General features: G+C 50.3%; 1 protein-coding gene across 1 annotated transcript in view; it reads right to left on the bottom strand.

Moving 5' to 3' along the window:
- Positions 1–22,275, bottom strand: part of PRKAR1B (protein kinase cAMP-dependent type I regulatory subunit beta) — a 121,150-nt gene extending 98,875 nt beyond the window's left edge. Inside the window, exons 1-2 of the mRNA XM_069485868.1 lie at positions 22,099–22,275; positions 80–250 (exon numbers count right to left, since the gene is read on the bottom strand). Coding sequence (XP_069341969.1) covers positions 80–250; positions 22,099–22,275 — 348 coding nt within the window. The remainder of the gene's footprint in view (positions 1–79; positions 251–22,098) is intronic.
- Between the last annotated feature and the right edge of the window lie 1,216 nt (positions 22,276–23,491).

Raw genomic sequence — 23,491 nt, 5'->3', positions numbered from 1 at the left:
TAGCAAAGACAATGATGAGTCTAGTCCCTCGTGGGTGACAGCCACGCACTGAGGGCCGGGCAGTGGCCTCGGGCCTCACCTTCCTGACGTAGGAGACGGCATCCTCCTCCGTGTACACCTCGGCACTCACGCCCCCGCGCCGGCGGCGGGCCTTCACCACGGGGTTCGGAGGCGTGGGCGAAACCTCGTCATCGTGGGAGTCGGACTGTGAGCTTGACTTCTGCAGGGCCAAAATCTGTCTGTGTTCTTCCTGTGCAGGAGAAGAAAACAGGGAAGGAAAGTAAGAAAGTGGCTGTCAGGGCAGATCTCCCCCACCCCTCGGCACAGCAGCTGGGAAATGAGGTCTTCAGGACTCTCGTGGACCAGGCAAGGGGCCCAAGCGCCCCCTGCTCCAAGAACTTTCCGGGCCTGTTAACATTGAGGCTATGGGGTAGGAGTCTCTGCCAAATGCCAGCTGACACCCATGATCACCCTGTCTGAGCCCTTCCCTCCCTCAAGCACCTTCCATGGCTCCCCTCTGACACTCCTGGATTCTTTCCCCCACCTCAGGCACCACCTGGTCAGCCCTGCCTCCCACCCCACCCCTGCAGCTCCCTGGGCTCCGGGCACTCAGACCTGCCCCAGGCCAGGTTCTGGCCCCTTCTTCAAGGGCATCCCCAAGTGCACCTCCCCCCAGCTGGACAGTCCTGCTGGCAACAGCACCCTCACCCCAACTACCGTCTGTTCATTCACATGCTGAGATGCACCTCTGGGTCTGGGGGCCTGTTCTCAACCCTGCGGAGTCTGGGGCCACCATTGAGCCACTGAGCCCTACCAGCCCATGCACCCCATTGGGAGCCCTGCTGATCCCGTAGCCAGTGCCCGGCTCATGGTGGACATTCAGGAACTATCTGGTGGGTACATAACAGGGAAACAAAGCTCTTGCTTTCTTCTCTCTTTTTTTCATTATTTAATTGCTCTTTGAAAATCATTTATACAGGCAGCAGGTACAAAATTCCAAAAGCACCAAGGGCTGTACGTGAGAAGTGAGTCTCCCTGCCCTGCCCCACCAGCTCTCCACTCTCCTGTGCCCCCAGAAGCAACCTCGCCACCCCTGGGTTGCTAGAGGGAGAAGGACCAGTGGGGTGGAGATGCTCCCGTGCCCCGACGTGCTTAGGGCGAGGCCTCTGACCACCTACCCGTGAGCGGCCACCCCCACAGGACGCTGCTTGGACACCTGTCATTTCCTGAATCAATTCATGCAACAAACAGTTACACTCGGTTTTACCCAGAAGTCGCCCTGGTAGAAAGAAACACCAGGCGGGGACAGCGTGTCCTTAGTCTCCACCCACCCCTCCACCTCCTCCCACGCTTCTCTTTCCACCAAAGGACCCAGGGCCTCAAAAACCCGAACGCTTTGATTCCCACTGACCTAGCCTTTCAGGCCGCTTCCCCATCTTCCAAAGCATTGCCCTCCCACTCCACCAAAGACATTCTTCTTTCAAGCCTCCCAGAATCCTGGGGGAACCAAAAGCCAATCTAATTCACACTACAGTGTAAATGACTTCTAGGTCATGCTCTCCCTAGGGGTCATGCTCTCCTAAATACAAAGAAGATATTTTTTTAAAGGCCCCAGAGGGGACTCTGCAATTCAAATGGGAGCGGGGACATTTTCCCACAGAGCATCTACAGAACAAAGAAAATCAAGAGAGCCACCGCCCCCCCAAAACAAATTAATATTTCTTCGCTCATGTATTCATTCTACAAATAGTGGCTGCAGGTCACACTCTAGGCACCATTATTGACATTTTACTTTTTGTCATAAAAGCTTATTTCTTATCTTCAAAAAAAAAAAAAAAAAAAACACCAAGGAAAATAAAGCTAATACAGTAAGTCCTCACTTAACTTTGATAGGTTCTTGGAAACTGAGATTTTAAGCAAAATGATGTGGCCTCACACTTCCGGCCTCCAGAACCATGAGAGAACGAGTCCTGCTGCTTTAGGTCCCCCGGTTTAGGGCGACTTCCAATGGCAGCTGCAAGACACTCACACACCTGCCCAGGCACCCTCAGCCCTTCCCCCATCCTGTTTTTCTCCTCAGCTCTGTGCGCCTTCCAACAAACCACACAGCCAACTTCTTTGTCACTCCTATGGCTGCCCGTGTCCCCTACTGCACCCCAGGGCCTGCCCCAGGCGACCCCCATGTTTAGCGGACAAGTGAGCTACATGCCCAACCCAGCTGCAGCCCCTGCTCTCAGCATGGGGACTAAGCCTCGGGCGGCTGTGACCCTGAGCCAGGTGCAGGGATTGGATGGTGCCACCCCAAATGAGTCCTTTTCCTAATCCCCAGAGCCTGTGAATGGCACCTTACCCAGAAGAAGGGTCTTTGCAGATATAATTACGCTAAGGATCTTGAGGTGAGAGCGTCTGGAAATAGGAGGACCCTAAACCCAACAAGTGTCCTTATAAGAGACAGGAGACACAGACACAGGGGAGAAGCCACGTGAAGACAGGCAGAGACTAGAGGGATGCGGCCACAAGCCAAGGGATGCCCAAAGCCACCAGGCACTGGAAGAGGCAGGAGGGAGCCTCCGGAGGGAGTACGTCCCTGTCCACACCTGAATGTTGGATTCCGGCCTCCAGAAGTGTGAGAAAATAAATTTCTGTCATCACAAGCCCCTCAGGTTAGGAAAACCACAGCAGGGCCACTGATGAGGCCGGAGCCCCTACAGCCCGTGGATTAGAGGCCGAGTTCCTGCTCAGGGTCATGCAGGTCTGTCCAGCGCTTGCCACCGAACCACAAGCCCTGCCCTGCCCTCGGGGCATGAGCACCCTCCCCGCTGGACCACCAGAGAGGCGCCAGCCGACGCAGCCGCTCACCCCGAGCCTGGACTCTGGGCAGGTGTAAGCCCCACAGACACGTCCGGGCATGTGAGCCACCCCAGCCTGACCTCTGGGACCCCTCTCTCATCCTCCCTCCTGCTCACTCCCAGTTTCCTTCCAGTTCTCTGGACCCGCCCTTCACAGCATCACCCCCCCATGCTGTATCTGCAGCCCCCTCGTGCCCAAGGCTCCCAGCATTCTACTCTGTTACACGCTTTCCCCAGATGCAATGGGCTGGGACATGGCATTCCCTTTCCTTAAAAAGTGACCTAATTTGGGGCACTGAGAAAGAAAAGCACTTGGCAACCTCATATCCTTTAAATGCAAGTCTCCACACACTTTTTTAGCCACGTTGCAGGCGCCCACACTGGGCAGCAGCAGGTGGAGTCGGGCCGGCCGCCAGGGCTCTGCAATCCTGCCTTGCAGACCAGGAGATCAGGAGGGATTTGGGGCCAACTCGGGTGTCTCCCCACCAATGCCTTCTGATGGCCCCAAGACCCTAACCATGCCCACCTGTGACAAGGCTGAGATGGTGGCTGTGGGGTGCACTCCTCCAGGTGCACAGATGTTCTGGGGGTCCAGAGGCTCTGCCAGATGCAAACACCAAGGCTGGGGTGGCACCAGTCCTGTAACGGTGTACCTCTTGCCTCGACTTTCAAAAACTATCCTCTTAAGCAAACTGCTTGCTTGTTCCAATTTTTTTTTTTATAGACAGGGTCTCACTCTGTCACCCAGGCTGGAGTGCAGTGTTGAAATCATAGCTCACTGCAGCCTTGAACTCCTGGGCATGAGCCAGCACACCCAGCTAATGCGTTAATTTTTTGTAGAGACGGGGTGGGGTTTCACTGTGATGCTCAGGCTGGCCTCCAACTCCTGGGCTCAAGCGATCCTCCTGCCTCAGCCTCCCAAGTAGCCAGGACTACAGGCTTTTTCCAAATTTTTAACCCAATGATTCCTAAATATTGGCCACTTAAAGTCACCCATCCAGGTGTACCATCCAGGTGGGGGAGGTGACCACCAGCTCACACTGAGGGAGAGGAGGCTAGGGAGGCATTTGAGGCCCCAGGGTACACCCTGACTTCCTGCTGACTTGGCTGTTTGTAATACTCCTCCTGCTCCAAGAACCTTCCGGCCCTGTTAAAATTGAGGCTATGGGGTAGGAGTCGCTGCCAAACGCCAGCTGACACCCATCCTGTGAATGGCAGACAGGCGTGAAGGCTCTGAACAGGTCAGAGCAGGCCCAGCCGGCACCATCAAGGCAGCGGGCAGTGGGCAGCAGCCGCAGTCACACTGATGCCCTGCCCAACACGCATGTGCCAGCCGGGACGCCCACTCCCCAAGGAGGCACAGCTTGATGAGCAAACAACCCTACCCGCTCGCCCCCAACTCAGCGTGGCAGCCTGTGAATCAGAGCGCCGGGCACAGTCTTCCCGGGGACCTGCCCGTCCCTCACTGTGCCCCCCCTGAATGCACCAGCTGGTTCTCACAAACCCCAAATGCCCAACCAGGAAGTCGATAAGTACTCTGGGATTGTTCAGTGCAATCTTATGCGGTTGTTTAAATATATCTTTATGGAACTTCCCAAAAAGAGATGGCAGATGGATGGTACACATTTTCTCTTCTCCCTCCGGAGACCTCTAAAATGATAGTAAAATTAAAATATATGCACATATAAATCTACAACAATGAAGAGAATGGGAGAAATGCCATCAGAGATTTCAAAAGATTTCTGGAAAACAGACAACGAATTGAAACATGGAATTTGACAGGCAAAGTAAGCCGCAGCCTAGAGTGTGCAGAAATAGGTTCCCCCGGATCCCGGAGGGACACAACCTGCCCTCCAGAACCTCACAGGGCAGAGCACAGAGGTGAGGAGAACCACCCAGAAAGAGACCCTTGAGCACAGAAGTCCAGAGTCCCCAAAGCACAGGAGCCTCAGGTGAGCTTCCTGTTGCTGCGCCTTATCTTACCATTTATTACGGACATTTTGACACCTGTACAAAACCGGAGAGAATGATGTAAGTCACCAAATGCCCATCACTCAATCTCAGCAATTATCAAAACAGGCTGATCCTATTTCGTCTCACTTCTGCCCTCTGATACACACACGGGATTGAAGCAAAGCTCAGATACTACATCGTTCCATTTTAAAGACTTCAGTATGCATCTCTAAAACACAAATTTTAACAAACGCAACCACAGTACCCGTTATCACCTGCTATGGTTTGGACATGATTTGTCCCACCCAAAACTCACATTGAAATTTGAGTCTCAATGTTGGGAGGTGGGGCCTGGCGGAGGTGTCCGGGTCTTGGGAGCAGACCCCGCGGGAGTAGGTTGATGCCCACAATGGGGGGTGAGTTCTCCTTCTTGCTTTCCCAGGAATGGATTAGTTCCCAAGAGTCTGGGCCATTAAAGTCTGGCCTCCTCGGGTTCTCTCTCCAGCTTCCTCTTCCACCATGTAATCTCTGCACACGCCCTGCCCCTTTACTTCCTGCTGCAGGAGGAAGCAGGTGACACCTCGCCAGAGGCTGCACAGGTGCCAGCGCCCTGCTTCTGACACGTCCCAGCCTGCACAACTGTAAGCTACATAAACCTCCTTCTGTATAAATCACCCAGCTTTGGGTATTCTCCTATAGCAACACAAAACAGACTGAGACATCATCCTAAAAAATTAATATTAATTTCCTAATATCATCAAATGCCCAGTCAGTGTTGGAACTTCCCTGATTGTCTCCATTTTTAAGGTGAGCTTTTTAAACAAGTATCTAAACAAAACTAATTCTTAAATGGAAACAAAGGTTACTTGACATTGAGGAAAATATTCAATATGAAAATATAGATCAGGATAAACAAAAAGGAAAAAAATGACCCTGGAGGAAATAACAATTCAGGAAAGAGAAGACAACTTCAAAAAATATTTTATATATATATATATATTTTTTTTTTTGTGCTCACAGAGATTTGAAAATATTTCATCCATTATACATTAATAAGATATAATAAAAATGGAAAGCTTCCTTGAAAAAGAAAACTGAAGTTAATTATATACATATTTAATTTCCATTTAATATAAATATAATTTATATTAGACATAACATGTAAATATAAACATAATATATATAACAGTAGAAAGGTAAATCACGAAAATATCTAAGAAAAGATAAAAGACAAAGAGAGAGAACATGTAAAAAATATATATATACCAAAAACAATCCAGGAGGTTCAATACCTGATTAGCAGGAGTTCCAGAAGACAAAACAAAAGAGAAACTTGTCAGGAATAAAAGAATATTTCCCTAAACTGAAGAACATGAATCTCTTAGCTGACAGGGCCCTCAGAATTTTCAGTCTAGTGAACAAAGATATTTTATACTGTAAAATTTCCAGGGATAAGAATTTCCTAGAAGCTTCCATAGAGAAAAGTCAGGTCATCTACAAAAGTGACAACCAGAATGACTGACTTCTCAATAGAAACCCTGGACACCAGAAGCCTTCAATATTCCGAAGGAAAATTACCTTCAACCTATGCCTCTATACCCAGATAAACTGTCATTTGTGTTTGTAGTTATAAAAAAGTATTTTTCCAAGATCCTTGATCATTAATTTTCAATTTTTAGAATCAACTCATAGAGAAAGCATAAAAGACATCATTGTGTCATCGATATGGACAATGCAAGATGACAAGTTCAGATAACAAAAGGGTAGTACAATTGTGAAGAAGAAAGCTAAACAGGGTAGGCATGCTAAGATCTTTATCTTTAAAAGTGTGGAATCAAATAATGCAGCTCATAGTTAATGAAACTAAATTAATGGGATAGCATATTATTTAAAATTTAGAATTTTGGAAGGGAAACTATGGAAGAATTAAGAATAGTGACACAATTATACTGGGAAGATGGAGAGAGGAGGTGGGATCATTTAGCATTGTCCAAACTCAATAGATGATATCTTAAAAATAAAATTTTAGGTATATTATTTATTACCATCATGATCCAAGCCACCATCATCTCTCATTTAGAATATTGCAATGGCTGTTCTTGCAATTAGAGATTTTATTAAAGCATAAATCAGGTTTTTACTCCCAGTAATGGCAGACTAACTTGTTTACATTGATCTTTTTGGTGAGATCAACTAGAAAACTTTGATGAAATATTAAAAATATCTTTTAGAAGCTGTCAGAGAGCTAGCACAGCAGTGAAGAATTGCAAATCCAATTTCCAGGAGAAGACAGAAACCCAAAGAGGTGAACACAGCATCTGGAACCCCCAAAAGTGTCTAGAATAATCAGCTAAGTAGCTGAGCATCTGAGCAGAGATTTCAATAGATTTACAAAGGTAGAGAAGACAGAAACTTGAGTTTAAGGCCTATCTAAGAATCGAAATCCTAGTAAATCCTCCAGATTTTGTGTTTGGGCCCCAAAGATTTTATGTAGACCCCAGAAGCAGCAGCTGGGATTAAGCCAGCCCTCACAGGGACTGAATCCCAGCTTAACATTGGCTTAGTTCCTAATTGGATTGGGTTGGTCAGGATTCCAGCACCCTAGGCTAGCGATTTTCCCAAAGCAATTATAAATTCCCTCAAAAGAAATATATCATCCAAAGCTTTAAATTTTCTCTATAATTTTTCATATGCAATGTTGGGCATTCAATCAAAAATAACTCACGTACAAAGAGACAAGATCATGTAAACAACATTTAAGAGAAACAATAAACAATATAAATAGACCCCCTCCTTGGGGGACCCAGATAATGGAATTATAGGACATAGACTTTAAAATAATTATGCTTAATATGTTTAAAGAAATAAAAGACAAGATTGAGAATGTTGGCACAGAACTGAAAAGAAATTTTTTAAAGCCAAATGGAAATTCTAGAATCAAAAAACATAATAAAATTGGAACAAAGAGCTCAGCAAATGGGTTTAGCAGCAGATTAGAAACACAGGGGAGGAAATTAACAACCTGGAAAATAAGTCACGAGAAAATATCTAAAGTGAAGTACAAAGATACAGAAGGAAAGAAAATATAGCAGAAGAGCACATGGTAAATGGTAAAAAGCTCCAATTTATGTGGAACTAGAGTACCAGATGGAGAGGAGAGAATGTGGCAGAAGCAATGTTTGAAGAGATAATGATTAAGAATTTTCCTAAACTAATAACAGACATCAGCCCACAGATGCAAAAAGTGCACACACACCCACGCAGGATAAACAGGCACATCGTGGTAGACCAAAAGAACTCAAGACAGAGAAAAATCTAAAATGTGGCCAGAAAAAAAAGACATTGCCCTCAAAAAGGCATCACAGATCTGACAGCCGACTTCTCAACAGAAAGAACGGCAGTTGCAAGACAGGACAAATATCTTCAGGCACCACCACGAATATAGTAACTGTCAACCTTGAATTCTATACCCAGTGAAACTATCCCTCAGACTGGGAAGCCCTCACTGACAGGCCTGCTCTCAGGAAAACACTTAGAGCAGAAAGAAAGTGACTGGGAAACCTGGAGATGCAGGGAGGATGAACAAAGAAGAGGAGGCGTGTAGGTATAATCAACCCACACGCACATTGGCCACATAAAAAGTAGACGCAGCACATCCCTCTGCTCACTGGAGCCTCTGATGGCCCCAGTATGAACTAAAATGGAAGCCTCTTTGTTGGCCAATGAGGCCCTGCGTGATCTGCCCCCAAAAGCTCCACACAGCTCCCCCTATAGCCCCGCCATCCCACTGGTTCTCTGGTCCTCCAACACCCAAAACACCCCCCCCACCTGTGCACCTGCTACTCCCTCTGCCAGGAACACTCCTCCAAGTTGTCTCTGAGCTCACTCCCTCCCTTCCTCCAGCCTCCATGCACACGTCACCCTCTGGGGCAGGGACAGCCTCTCTGCCCCACCTGTGCTTTGCACCTGCTGCTACCAACTGCGTGTTTCACTTTCTTTATCCAGGTTACCGTCTGTCTCCCTCACTAGAACACTGTGTAAGCCTCATTCATTGCTAAATCTCCAGCACTTAGAACACTGCTGACATAAAGTAAATGCTTAATAAATGTTTGTTAAATAAATGAATAGGCCGGACGCGGTGGCTCACGTCTGTAATCCTAGCACTCTGGGAGGCCGAGGTGGGCGGATCGTTTGAGCTCAGGAGTTCGAGACCAGCCTGAGCAAGAGCGAGACCCCATCTCTACTAAAAAAAAAATACAAAGAAATTATATGGACAGCTAAAAATATATATAGAAAAAATTAGCCCGGGCATGGTGGTGCATGCCTGTAGTCCCAGGTACTCGGGAGGCTGAGACAGGAGGATCCCTTGAGCTCAGGAGTTTGAGGTTGCTGTGAGCTAGGCTGACGCCACGGCACTCACTCTAGCCTGGGCAACAGAGTGAGACTCTGTCTCAAAAAAAAAAATAAATAAATGAATAAATACATTTTTTTCAATTTCCTAAAGAAAAAAGTATCATTTTGAAAATTGGGCCCAATGTGGTGGCTCATGTCTATAATCCCAGCACTTTGGGAGGCCAAGGCAGGAGGATGGCTTGAGGTCAGGAGTTCAAGACCGGCTTGGGCAACATAGCAAGACCCCATCTCTACAAAAAAATTTTAGAAAAAGAAAAAGAAAATCACATCACAGGGTAACCCAGAATACAAAACTGTAAACACTTTCCTTCTTCCCTTACTTGATATTCTATCTAGACTTTGATTGTAATTATACAAAAAAAGAGAAAGAGGAGGAGGAGCAGGAAGAGGAGGAAGAGGAAGGGGAGGGGAAGAAGGGGGAGGGAACCCTACATATCGGAAAGAATCCAAAGAGGAAACATTTCTGAGAGGCTGAGGAGCTGGGGCTGGGGTGGACCTTTAGCTTCCTTCTTTCTGTGACATTAACACAACACAAATAAATTGGAAGGAACAATGACGTCACAATTTAAATAAAGCATCTGTTTGCCACTGTGTAGACATAAACACCACTGAAACCACCTACACAGATTACAAATCCCAGAAATGACGCTTCCACTTGCTGTGCACCCGGCGGACAGGGCTCCGCAGGAGAGGACGGGTGTTTATCAGGCACCCCAAGGTCTGAAGCCCGAGAGGTTAAATAAGCCGGCGTGCGGTAGGCCTGTTTGCAAGCTCCGTTGTGCAGAATCACAGCTCTCAGGGCAAAGCCCCTACTCCATCCTCCTCACTGGACCGGTCAGATCCAGCCCAGAGGGTCCTAAACTGGTAAACGGAAGTGGATTTCAATCTGTGAAATGAACATGCAGACTATGGTGCAACCAAGCCAGGCCAAGGTCAGGAACTGACAACTGATATTCTTCCTCTAGAAAATAATGATATTCCGAACCCCCTGCTCCGCCAGCCGGGGCACAGGCCGGCAGCTGTGACGGCAGTGAATCCGCCACCCCTGGGACGGGGACCCAGCGGCGGCCGCCAGCCACCACCCAGGACTGGTGAGTGAAGAGAGAGCTGAGCATTACCCGCCGATCCATTTCCACACGTCCTCCGGCCTACACCCGGTCTCTAGAAACAGCCAAAAGTAGGACCTAAGCACTGTCAAGTGCTAGAAGGCATATGGCCTTCGTTCCTGGTCTCTGAGGAGCCCCGGGAGACCCAGCGCTGGGTACACCTCCCACTGCCAGGTGACTTCCTCATCAGCAGAGCCTGGGGGACTCCAGGGGACTCGAGGCCTGGACAAGGGGAGAGACAGACATCAGTGGTCACCAGCCTCTCTTGGGAGAGTGCGTCCATGGAACTCTCTGCCAAGTAAACACTGTGCCACTCTTCTGTTGCCATGACAACAGGCCGTCTCATAATCTCTGAGAATGGCACGAACACCTCCCCCCGCCTTGAGCCACGAGTCACTTTTTTACCTCCCTCTCCATTTTGAATTACTGGGAGACAGAGATCGACGGTGACACGCTGGAAACACGTTCATGTACATCTATGTCACCTTATTCAAAGTTAGGAACCCGCCGGTGAGGGACATGCCTTTATGGAAATCACCACATACATGTGTCATCCACTGTTACCAGATAAACCCTCGGGGGCCTTGGTTATATAACAGCTGTGACAGAGATACAGACCAGTCAGTGGGAACTCGAAACCCGGGCTCCAGAGAGACGAGCAGAGAACAGCCCACGCGGCCGTGAGAAATGTTCGTATCGACACCGAGGCTCCGTGTCACCTGAAGACGCAGAGACCACAGGTGAGATCGCCCCTGCACTGGGAGTGACGTTTAGGCCTTGATATCGCACCAGGAAAGCTGGGTGGAGGCAACAGCGGCCAGAGGCTGCCATGGAGTGATGGGGGCTTGGCTGGAGCCCTGGGAGGGGTGCGGCTTCTCGGCCTGGTCCCAGGCGTCCTGCAGAACGGCGAGGCCAGGGAGAAACCCGTTTGGGCCAATGAATGAGTGGGATTCTTTTTCTTTTTTTCTCTTTTTATATAATATATATATATATGTTATTTCAGAATATCATGGGGGTATAGATGTTTAGGTTCCATATATTGCCTTTGAGGTAAAATTCACATAACATAAAATTAACAATTACCGATTTAAAAGCGTACAATCCAGGGGCGTCTAGCACATTCGCAGCGTTGTGCAGTCAGCACCTCTATCCACACCCAAGACATTTCCGTCACCCAAAAGGGGACCCTGTACCACGTGGCAGCCCCTGGCAGCTCCTGTCTCTACGGTTCACCTACTCAGCTACTCCACGTGGATCCCACGTACCGAGAACCGCCCGAGCCCCGTGTCAAATCACGTAAACCATCACCACGCAGCCACCCGGTCACTCCGTGGCAAAGGTGGCCAGAGGCGGGAGGGCAGCTGATCCCTGCAGACCTCGGCCCCTGCAGCGGGTAAGCGTCAGTAGCGCCTCCTCCCACGCCGGGACCTGAGTGCTGCTGCCTCGCGGGAGCACAGACATGGACGGTTCCACGTGAGATCGGCAGGGCCACGAGACCTGTCCTATCAGAGTCAGTAGCTAAAGGACTTGTGGCCAAAGGAGGCTCCTCAGTCAGCAGCTCCTGCTGACGTGGCTTTAGAGGAAGCAGCTCTGCAGCGTCTAGAAGTCCGTGGCACTGAGAGATCCAAGCGGTGCACAGCTCTTCACGGATGAGAGACAGCCCAGGGTCCCAGAGCTCAGGGAGGACCCGTGGCGTCACATGTGTAGCAACCAGAAGTGGCTTTTCTGCAAGGAGGGCAGTCGGGGTCTCGCTTTCTTGGATGAATGGACATCGCCTGCCTGGCAGGAGAATGACTTTCCACCTGTGGCAGGCAGAGGTCAGATCGGGCAGGAAACAGGTGGCTCAAACAGGACGGCTGCTTCAGGGGCCTTGAGAGGAGGGGTGAGCTCCGGCTCTGCCCCCGCAGATGCCAGGCCGCTATTCCTGGATGGCATCCCTGCCCCCTCCTGCATTCCGGGAAAACCGCTGATGTTTCAGATCCCTCTTCCTGTGTCCTGTTTTGATGTCTGAAGCGGCAGAACGGTCAGGGTCGCAGGGTCAGGACGGGTTTCCCAGGCCAAAGGAATCTTCCCAGCAACACTGTGGGAATGGGGTTTCCAGAAAGCTCAGCGCTCAGAATTCTCCGCTGAATCAAGTAACATGCCCCGGGGATTGCCCCGCCTGCAAACGAGGGGCCCAAAGGCAGACTTCCAGCCGGGAAAAGAAAATACTCGGTGGGGGTGGAAGCTCAGGAGGATTTCTGGGGCCGGCCGAGTTTACCCTTCAGAGAGAAGCCTGCGTGGACAGATGGGCCCCTCGGTCCTGCCCATCCCTCCAGGTCCCACCTCCAGAGGACATAGCCGGCCTGACACTGCGCTGGGCTGGCGCACACGGAAGGCAGAAAGGCACCTCCACAGGATGGTCCAGACGTCCACGGGGCCATCCGCACAGAGCCGGGCAGGCAAGAGCTGTATCTAGACCAGGGAGGAGTTCTGTGCACAGCCCTGAGCCTGCTCCTCGGCACTCTGTGAAATCCGAAGTCTAAAGGGCAAGTGGTGGCGTTTGAGGACCTGGGGTCTCAGGAGAGGGGCCGGGAGGTGCCAGCCCAGGCCAGGAACCACCAGCCCACCTCTTGGGGTGAATCATCACCACCAACAAAGCAGGGAGATCAAGGCTCACAGAAGGCAGAGGAGGTGTTCAGGGTTCCCAACCATTCAGTGGCAAGGTTAAGAGAAATGCAGGTCTTCAATCACTTATTGAGCACCTATTATATACCAGGCTTCATACAGAGAATACAATAGAGAAAAAGGCATAGTTCTGTGGTGAGGTTTCAATCTCACAGGAAAGACAAAAAAGTGAAAAGTCAGAGCAACAGAAGGACAAGGTGTAAGGGCCGCATGAGCAAGTGGGAGGCCCCTAAACCGCCCTGGGGAAGGAGTCAGGGAGGGCTTCCCGGAGGAGGTGCCTTCTCAGCGGCCCCAGTGTCCAGTGTCTCCCCAGAAGAGCTGAGCCCGGGGGCACCCCCACAACCCTGACACCACCAAGTGCTGGTGAGGACGTGGAGCAACAGGAATCTCATTCATCGCTGGTGAGAATGCAAAATGGTACAGCCACTTTGGAAGACAGTTTGGCAATTTCTTACAAAGCTGATCGTAGCCTTATCAATACGATCCAGCAATTGCACTCCTTGATATTTACTCAGATGATCTGAAAATTCACCTCTATACAAAAACCTGCCCATGGAGATTTACTGTAGCTTTATTCATAATGTGCCAAATTTTGAGGGCAAATAAGATGTCCTTGGATAGGTGAATGGCTATACAAACTGTAGTATATCTGTACAATGAAATATTATGCGGTGACAAAAAACAAATGAGCTCCGAGCCAGGAAAAGACATGGAGGAATCTCAAATGCATGTTGCTAAGAGAAAGGAACCAGCTGTAAAGGCTGCGTACAGTATGATTCCAAGTACAGGACATTCTGGAAAAGGCAAAACTATAGAGACAGTAAAAAGATCAGTGGCTGCCAGGGGTTGGGGAGAGGGAGGAACAGGTGAAGCATGGAAGATTTTTAGGGCAGTGAAGCTCTTCTGTGTGATACTTTAATAGCAGATACATGTCATTAACCCACAGAACTATACAACACAAAGACTGAACCCTAATGTAAACTATAGGCTTAGTTAATAATGCTTCATCAGTTGTAACAACGTACCACACTCATGCAAGATGGTAATAACAGGGAAAGTATATGCAGGGGCAAGGGGACCTCTTTCCCCAAGGGAAAAGCAGTATGGGAACACTCTGTACTTTATGTTCAATTTTTTTCTGTAAATCTAAACCTGCTCTACAAAAGTAAACTCTATTGATTTTTTTTAAAAAACAGTACCACTTAGAACAAAGGACAAAATAGGTATAAATCTAACAAAATACGTGAAAGATCTATATGCTAAAAACCATAAAAGTTCTTCTTTCAATGATGAAAAAAATCAAAGACTTAAATGAATGAAGAGATATTTTGTGTTCATGGATCGGATGATTCAATATTGTTAAAATGTAAATTCTCCTCCAGTGGATTTATATATTCAATACAATCCCAACCAAAATCTCAGGAGGACTTTTTGGTTGATATCACCAAGCTCATGCTAAAATATACATGGGAAGGCAAAGGAACTAGAACAGCCAAAATGATTTTGAAAAAGAACAAAAGTTGGAAGACTCAAACCACCTGATTTCAATACTCACTATGGAGGTACAGTAGTCAAGATTCATGATATTACCAAAAGGACAGACGCATAGATCAATGGAACAATAACAAGTCCAGAGACAGACCCACAAATATGTGGCCCATGGATTTATAACAAAGGCACAAACGTAATTCAGTGGCAAGTTCTCAGATACAATCTTAGACACAAAAACACAACCCATTAAAAACCACTGATAAATTGCACTTCATCCAAAACAAAGACTTTTGCTCTGGGAAAGACACAGTTGAGAATTAAAAGAAAAGCCACAGACTAGGCAAAAATATTTATAAATCACCTATCTGACAACATATAAAGAATTTTCAAACTCAATAGTAAGAAAACAAACATCCTAATAAGAAAAATGTACAAAAGACATGAACATACAAAAAGACATGTGAAGGGCAAATATGCATGTGAAAACGTGCTCAACAACGTCAGTCATTAAGAAATGTAAGGTAAAACCACTGTGGGTACCACTATATACCTATTAGAATGGCTAAAATGCTTAAAAACTGACACTATCAAATGCTGCCAATATGGAAGAACAAGTGGAATGCGAGGTGGTACAGATACTCTCAAAATGGTTTGGCAGTTTTTTACAGAGTTAAGCACACACTCAGCATGTGACCCAGGAATCTCACTACTAAATATTTATTCAAGTGAAATAAAAACCTACTTCCACTTATAGAAGCCTATAAGGCGAATATTTATAGCAGCTTTATTTGTAGTTGACAAAACTGGAAAGGATCCCGATGTTCCCAGACTGGGCAAAGGATGAACAAACCGTGATCCATCCACACAACAGAATCCCACCCAGCAACAAAACGTAGGGTCTCTTGACATATGAAAAATACAGACGGATCTCAAACACCTCGTGTTAAGGTACGGAAGCCAGAATCACAGGCTGCACATAGTGCGACCCCACGTCCAGTACGTCACGGAAAAGGCAGGACAGATTGATGGAAAATGCATCCCCTGACAGTGGGACCAGGTGGGAGATGCGTCCCCAGGTGGGAGATGGTTTGACTAGAAAGGACAGGAGGGGATTGGTGGGGGGCAAAAATGTTCTGGTTTTGATTGTAGTGATAGTTACATGACTCTACCCGTGGGTCGAAATTCACAGACTTATACGCCAAAAAGAGTGAATTTTACTGTTTTCAAATTAAAACATAAATTGTCAAAGGTGAGGGGCGTGGGTTTACCGAGGCTGACAAGGAGATGCACCCCCCCAGTTTGTTTCCAGTTTCGGCAGGTGGGGGAACAAAGCAAGATGCAGAGTGTGTCATCCCATTAAAAACAAGGCGCATCGGTGATTTATGTGCACAAAATTCTCCTGAAAAATACCAAAGAACAAACGCGACAGAGGGTGCCTCTGAGGAGGAAGAGGGGTGGGGTAAGCAGAGAGAGTCTCACTGTGTTTCCACAGTGTGCATGCCTCACTTTTTCAGTTACACACACACACACACACACACACAGCCCTAATGTTCTATTTAAAATAAAAACAAGAAATGTAGCCCTTGCATAAGGAGCTTGCAGTTGCTGGATCTGGAGTTTGAACTACAGACCATTCCTTCCCTCCTTCTGAAACTTGCTTGGCTCCCCCAGCCCGCTTCTCTGAAACCACCACCACCCGCCCACCGGACCATGCCTTGCTGTGCCCGGACTGGGGAGGGCCATGGATTAGCTTTCACAGAGGGCCAGCAACGAGATCACTAGGGCCACAAACCACCAGGACAGCCCCTCCTTCTCCCTCCTCCACCCTCACCAGAGGGATTGAGACCACATCTCAGGCCGTCAAAGCTCCCAGGGCTCCAGTAGCTGCCAGCATAACACCTGTGTGCCCTGCCCTCTGGCATCTCCCGCCCTGTCCTCCACCCCACTCCTCGGCTCCAGTGGCTTGGCTCTTCCAGCCATCTGAGGGTGCTGGGACTTCGCACGTGCTGCCCTACTGCGCGACTGCCCTTCCCCCCCACCCATGAGTGCCTGGCCAGGGTGAGGGCCACCTTCTACCCACTCGAGCCCCATCCCCATGGAATGTTCCTGCCCACCCTTCCCCATGGAATGTTCCTGCCCACCCTTCCCAAGGCAAAGCCGGTCACTGCCCCTTAATGCGTGGCACAGCACATTTACTTCCACGACTGTGCTCACAGCCCGCTCAGACAACTGCTCCTGCCCATGTGTTGAGCCATGACCACCACCCACCCAAGGGCCAGGACCACATCCCTTCCATCGTGGCCTCCCCAGCGGCCACCTCAGAACCCAGAGGTGTTGGTGGGATGGATGGCAGAATTCCATTCACGTCTGCCCCCCCCCCCAAGACCTGTGAGAGTTCAGTAACCTGATCCATCTGGCTCATGCCTCTGTCTGCCACCAGCAATGATGCTGAACTTCAGGTCAGAGCTGCCGGGGAAGCCGCATCCTCCAGGAATGGTCATCCGTGGGGGTCCATGTTCACCTCCACGAAAGCCTCAGAAAAGGCAGCCGGGGTTCTCCCTTCTCCGCTGTGCCCTCTCCTTCCAAAAGTAAGATGTAGCGTGACTTGTGTGCTTCACCGAAGACCAAGGAGTTGGCCCAGACTATTCAGTTGCTTGACCAACAGAAAGAGGAAAGCCACGGCTGACCCAGCGTCCGGAAGGAGGCTCCACTCCCCAGGCAGGGAGTAAATGCCAGGCGCAAGATCGAGCCACAAAACTAGCCCCAGAGCCATCATCAGAGGAGACCTGCTGAGGATTTGGGACAACAGTGACTGTGGCACGTGCCAGGGAAATCATAAATTCACCCCATCCTTTGGGAGCGAACTGACTAGAGGGGTCAAGGACCTTGGAAATATACAGTCACGGTGCCCGAGTCAGGTCCCTGAAACATTTGCATACATGCTCCTTTTTTCTTTTAAATCAGTTTGTTAGCATAAAAAGTGTTTTCTGAAGGGAAAGAAACCCTGGAAGTCATCAAACACAAACAATGGAAGGAATGTAAAAATTACACACACATCCACATGATGGAGTACCTGTGGCTGCGAGTTCCAACCCCCGGGCCGCCATGGCTGTGCATCACCTGTTCATCACCTGTGCATCACCTGCACGTCACCTGCTCGTCACCGCCTGAGCTCTGTCCTCCCCCCACCCCACCCCTGGTCCATGGAAAAACTGTCTTCCATGAAAGTTAGGGACTGGGCCACTCAGCAGGTGACCGGCGGGTGAACAAAGCTTCGTCTGTATTTACAGCCACCTCTCCCCTCATCCCCCCCACTCACCCTCCAGTCCATGGAAAAACTGTCTTCATGAAACCGGTCCCTGGCACCAAAAAGGTTGGGGACTGCTGTCTTATGGCCATAGATGCCACAAAAATGCTGAAAGGATACAAAGCAATATGAATATACTTAATGCCAGTGAACGGCATATTTAGAAATAGTTAAAATGGTACATTTTATGTTATATATATTTTATCACAATAAAAAAAAAATGCTACCAAGAAGAAAAATCAAACAAAAAATGCAAATAAGCTAAAATTATCCACATAATTTGTGTGTGTGTGTGTGTGTGCGTGTGTACTACAGGCAAGCAAGAAAAGTCCCCAGAAAACATAGGGCTGGTAGGTTAAGAGTAATGGGTGTATTTTTTGCGGGAGCATCTTTGTCTGCAGCAATTAGAATTCATTATTAAAAGGGTTGATGACTTTATCATTTTACACAATCTTCTGAAAGATCGCATCGTGGTAGGGAGGCTGCAGTGCTGTATTTGGCCAGCGCATAAGGAATATTTTACCTGCTTAAGTCTCCACCATAGAATAACTTGCCCTTCTTAAATGGCCAGAGATGGAGCATTCACTCCGGTCTGGGCAGCACTCAGAGAGCAGGGCCGACCTGCCGGTCTGTGCAGGAGGCAACACCCTTCCGCGTGCTGTATGGAGGCCACACTCGCAGCCTGCTTATGATACACAGTGAGAACTCCTCCCCCAGGCTTCTGCCCTGGCTGGCCCTCAGGGGACAGAGGGGGCCTCAGACACCACCCCCTCCACTGAAGCTACACACCCCAGCCAGAAGAGCACTTCCTGGTGCTGTTGCAAACATTCCACAGCCGCTCACTGGCCAAGAGCACGTGTCAGGAAGTGAGACTCCCATGGAATTCCAGGGCTCTTCTAGGTGCTCTGTGGTTGGCAATCTCAGATCCACATGGGAATGCACTGCAAGCTTAGGGACATTCTCCCCAGGGAAATGCACCCCCATGTAAAAGCATGCACACAATCTCCAAGGATTCTCAAACTCCCCTCAAAGGCTCGTGCGTATCAGCTATTACAGAAAAAAGAAACAGAAATAACCTGCAATCCTGCCCTGAGACACCATTCTTTTTTTTTTTGGAGACAGAGTCTTGTTCTTTTGCCCTGGCTAGAGTGCCATGGTGTCAGCCTAGCTCACAGCAACCTCAAACTCCTGGGCTTAAGCGATCCTTCTGCCTCGGCCTTCCAAGTAGCTTGGGACTACAGGCATGTGCCACCATGCCGGGCTAATTTTTTTATATATATATATATATTTTTATCTGTCCAGATCATTTCTTTCTATTTTTAGTAGAGACGGGGTCTCGCTCTTGCTCAGGCTGGTCTCGAACTACTGACCTCGAGCAATCCTCCTGCCTCAGCCTCCCAGAGTGCTAGGATTACAGGTGTGAGCCACGCGCCCGGCCGAGACACCATTCTTGTCAGTCTCGCAACCTGCCACTTTCAGCTAGCAATGGTTTGCTGTCAGAGGCGCCCTGAGCAAAACCGCCCCCAAAATACACACACTAGAGTCCTGATCTCAGGATCTCAGGATGCGACCTGATTTGAAGACACAGACTTCACAGAGATGGTCATTAGGGTGGGCCTCATCCAGCATGGCTGGTATCCCTATAAACTGGGGGACTTTGGACACAGAGACAGACTGAGGGGATGCCACTGAGGATGAAGGGTGCAAGCCAAGGAACACCCATGCTGCTGGCAACCCCCAGAAGCTGGGGGTTGGAGGGACATGGAACCGATTCTCCCTCTAGCCCCCAGAGGAGCCACCCTGCCAACACCTTGATCTCAGATCTCCAGCTTCCAGAAAGAATACATTTCTGTTGGTTAAGCGGCCCAGTCCGTGGTACAGTCATCCCTCAGCACCCGTAGGGGACGGGTTCCAGGATCCCCAAGGACACCAAGATCCAGGAAGCACCCCCAGCTCAGGCCTTGACACCTGCCACAGCCTCCTTGTTGGTCTCCCTGCTTCTCTTCTCTGGCTTGGATGCCTCCACATCAGGGTCCCCAGCTGCCTTCCAGAGGTCCCTACATGGGGGCCCACAGAGCCCAGAGCTCACACTCACCTGCCCCCCAACAAGCTGCCTCCTCCTGGGTCCTCCTTGTCACCAGGCATCACCCCTGACCTGTAATCCCCCCCACGCCCTTGCCATTGCTAAGCCCTGCCTGCCCCGGCCCTGGTGGCCCTGACCTCACCACCACTGTCCAGAATTCCAGAGCTTCTCTATCTCGGCCCCACTGAGAACACCTTGTTGTGGGGCTGTCTTGCACACTGTAGGGTGTTTAGCAGCACCCCTGGCCTCTGTCCACTATGTGACAATGAGATGACAAAACCCACTGCCAATGTAACAACAAAAAACGCCTCCAGCCATTGCCAGATGTCCCCAGCTGAGAGCAGAGGCTCTGTCCTCACTCAGCTGCCTCAGCTGGGGTCTGGCCTGGACCCAGCCTCAGGCCTCCCACTGGGCCCCCGGCCTTCAGCCACTCCAGCACCTCATGTCCCATGAAACTGGTCACCTGGCTGGGGGTCACCGGTGAACAAACTAATCAGTAACTCCAGTTCTAATAAAGTTACGGTTTGAGACAGTGGAGGATGTACCATCACCTGCCTGGTTCTCCCTCTTCAACCTGCAGGAGACCGATGCCTCCTGTCCCCGCGCCCCAGTTCCCTCCTCACATGCCTGGGGCTAGAACCCCTCACTGGACTTTCTCTGCTAAACAGCAACTTCATGAGTAACCAAAGGAAGGTGGATTGAGCTCACACGACCATGTTCACCTGTCAACTGCAGAAAGAAAAAAACCTTTTAAATGAAAACAGCCAAAGCTGGCTAGGGTGGGTCGACTGACGGTCACATCCCTGCCGGTGGGACGTACACTGATGCTGCATTCCAGAAAGCTCTTGGATGATGAATTACTTTCACCCAGTAATTCTATTTCTGAAAGACCATCCCAAACAAGCAATACTATATACAGAAAAAATATATACATGGACAAATATGTAAGCCATAATTTTCAATTTTCAATATTAAAAAAATGGAAACTCAATTGTCCACTCAAGGGAAAGGTTGAGAAAACTTTAGTGTCTCTTCTCAACAGAAGAGTATGGAGTCACTTAAAGTGAGGCCCATGAAGAGTATATGATAAATGAAAAATACAAAATGTAAAACTGCATCTATGACGTGGCTAAAACTATGTTTTAAAAAAATACAACATCTGAGGGGGAAACGGGTGGACAGGACTACAGGGTATTTTCTCTCTTCTTTCCACCTCTGAACTTTTCAAATTTTCTTAAAAGGCACTCATGACTTTAAAATGTTTGTTAAAGGATTGTTTTGAAGGGAAGAAATAAATACATTCCCTGGGTTAGGGCTATGTGATCCCAGGAGACCCCTGTCAAAGGCACGAACGCCACTGGAGGGGCACCCCTGGCTTGCAGGTGCTTAAAGGCAGACCTTAGCCTGAACTGGGCTTTCCTTGGCCGCACTCAGTCCCCAAGGGAGACTGAGACAGGGACAGTTAAGTTGTGATAAAACGACCAAGAGGAGAAACCTTAGATGGTCCCAGAGAGCGTTCAGGGTAGGGAGCCGGAATAAATACCATAGAGGCCAGCCCTCAGGGTGGGGGGAATGCAGGGTGGGGTGCCACACCCTTCTACTGGAAGAACCCAGACGCAGGAGGCCAGAGGGGGTGGCAGGCAGCACTCACAGAGGAATGAGTTATGGGGTCTTTCCCCAAGAGACAGTCAGGCAGGCCTGCGGTTCTCCCCCACCACACAAGTCCGAGGGGTATTTTCCTCTATCAGGGGTTGCAAAGTCTCGGAGACTCAGATCTGCGTGGACTCTGACCTCAAGGTCCCACGTCACCCTAGAGATTGGAGATATTGTCTGTTATCCCAGGTGCTGATGGCATCTACAATCAACCTGGTCCCCACCTCTGTCCTCTGAGTTGGGAGCTGTCAGAGAACGCCACAAGCTATGGATTAACAGCTGGGCCTAGAAACCTGATGCCTCCCACAAGAGTCCTGAAGGCCCTGAACCCTCTGGTAAGACGCGGGGCAATTCCATAGCGTGGAAGATGGTGCCGGGGGTGAGTCCTGGAGACCGAATGAAGCAGGGGCAGCCCCAGTCAGCTCCTCTCCCCTTTCTTCTGGAAAGATCTGCAGCACAGCATCCCCTCGGGCACCCAACCTTCTTCTCGAGAATGGGATATGGGAGGGAGGCTTCACAGGACACCTGCTAGGGGACACCCGCTAAGGGACACCCCCAGCAGGGGAAGCCACTGACCTTCTCCAGCTTCTCAAAGTGCTCCCGGAGGAACCTCATGGGGCGGTCTGGCTTACAGATGCAGAGATGCATGATGCAGTCTTTGAGCACCTGCTGGATGCAGTGCTTCTGAACGTACAGCTCACATGCCTTCACGCTCTCCTCTTCCTCCGAGGGCCCACAGGGTGGAGAGGCCATAGCGGGGGTGTCTTCTTCCTCCCTGTTGAGGAAAACCCAAATCACTCGCCTTGGGACGCTGGGGGAGCTGGGGCCGCTCCTGGAGCTTCAGAAATAGGCATGTGGAGTAGAATAAGGTTTATGGTTTGTGCTCAAATCCAATGAACAGGGCCACACAGCAACAGCAGTTTATTTTGCATTTGTCAAAGATCTTTCATTTTGCGGGGGGCCGGGTAAGCTGTTAAATACAACCACCCCAAAGGCCTTACCTGCCCTCAGGTCCCGCAGGAGGGAGAGGGTCCAGGCAAGACCGGCCGCTCTGCGGCTCCGGAGACGTGGCGGTGGGGAAGGGGCCTCCCTGAGGGAGCGTCGGGCGGTGCTACACAGTCCTGCTTTTATCCCCCCCTTTTAGAGACAATTGTGTGAAATGTAGATGTTGTCACCAAGGCCCCAGCTGGAGGAGCCCCCACGGGCGCTGGGGGTGGGGGGAAGGGGCGGGAGAGGGGCTGCTGTTAGGGGCAGGGGCGGGGGCGGGGACAGGGACGAGTCGGGGAGGGGGAGGCTGCTTTACAGGAAAAGAGAAAAAAAAAAAGGAAAACAACGGAAACCTCCTCAAGAATGGAACATGGAGAACAATGAGACGGGGCGCGTTCTCAGCGCGGCGGGAGCGGGGTTAAGTCACAATGCCCAGGCCCGGGAGGCCGCCCCCGCCGCGGACCCCGCGCCTGGCCTCGGCGGCTGGCCTCTGCGCCGGGGACCCTCCGGGTCTTGACCCGGGCTCCGGGGTTTGCGGGGGGCGGGCGGGGACCCTCCCCGGCCGCCGGCGAACGCCGGCTGGTTCCACCTCGGACGCCTTGCTCTAAGGGGGCCGGGCACCTCCCAATCGCCCGCGTTCCCGGTGGGCCTCCCAGGCCCCGGCGAGGCCCAGCTCGGGACAGGGCCGGGGATCCCGGCGCAGACCCCACCCCAGACCGCGTACCTGGATGCGCGGCGCCCGAGGCCGTGAGGCGGCTGCGCGGGGACGCGGGAACGCGGGAACGCGGGGACAGCGGGCGAGCCGGGTCCCCGCACTGCAGCGGCACCGCCCTCCGCGCCCGCCCCCACGCCGCACGCCCGCAGGCTGCACCCCCGAGTCGACCTTCCACACCGGGCCTGTCCCCCATCTCCCCACCGACCGACCGACCTCCCCCGCCCCCTCACCGAGGCCCTCTCCCCAGCCCCCTCCCCCGCCCTCCGC

The sequence above is a fragment of the Eulemur rufifrons genome, chromosome 14 (genome assembly GCF_041146395.1).
Source record: "Eulemur rufifrons isolate Redbay chromosome 14, OSU_ERuf_1, whole genome shotgun sequence".
Taxonomy (NCBI): domain Eukaryota; kingdom Metazoa; phylum Chordata; class Mammalia; order Primates; family Lemuridae; genus Eulemur; species Eulemur rufifrons.
This window is presented reverse-complemented; position numbering and strand designations above follow the sequence as displayed.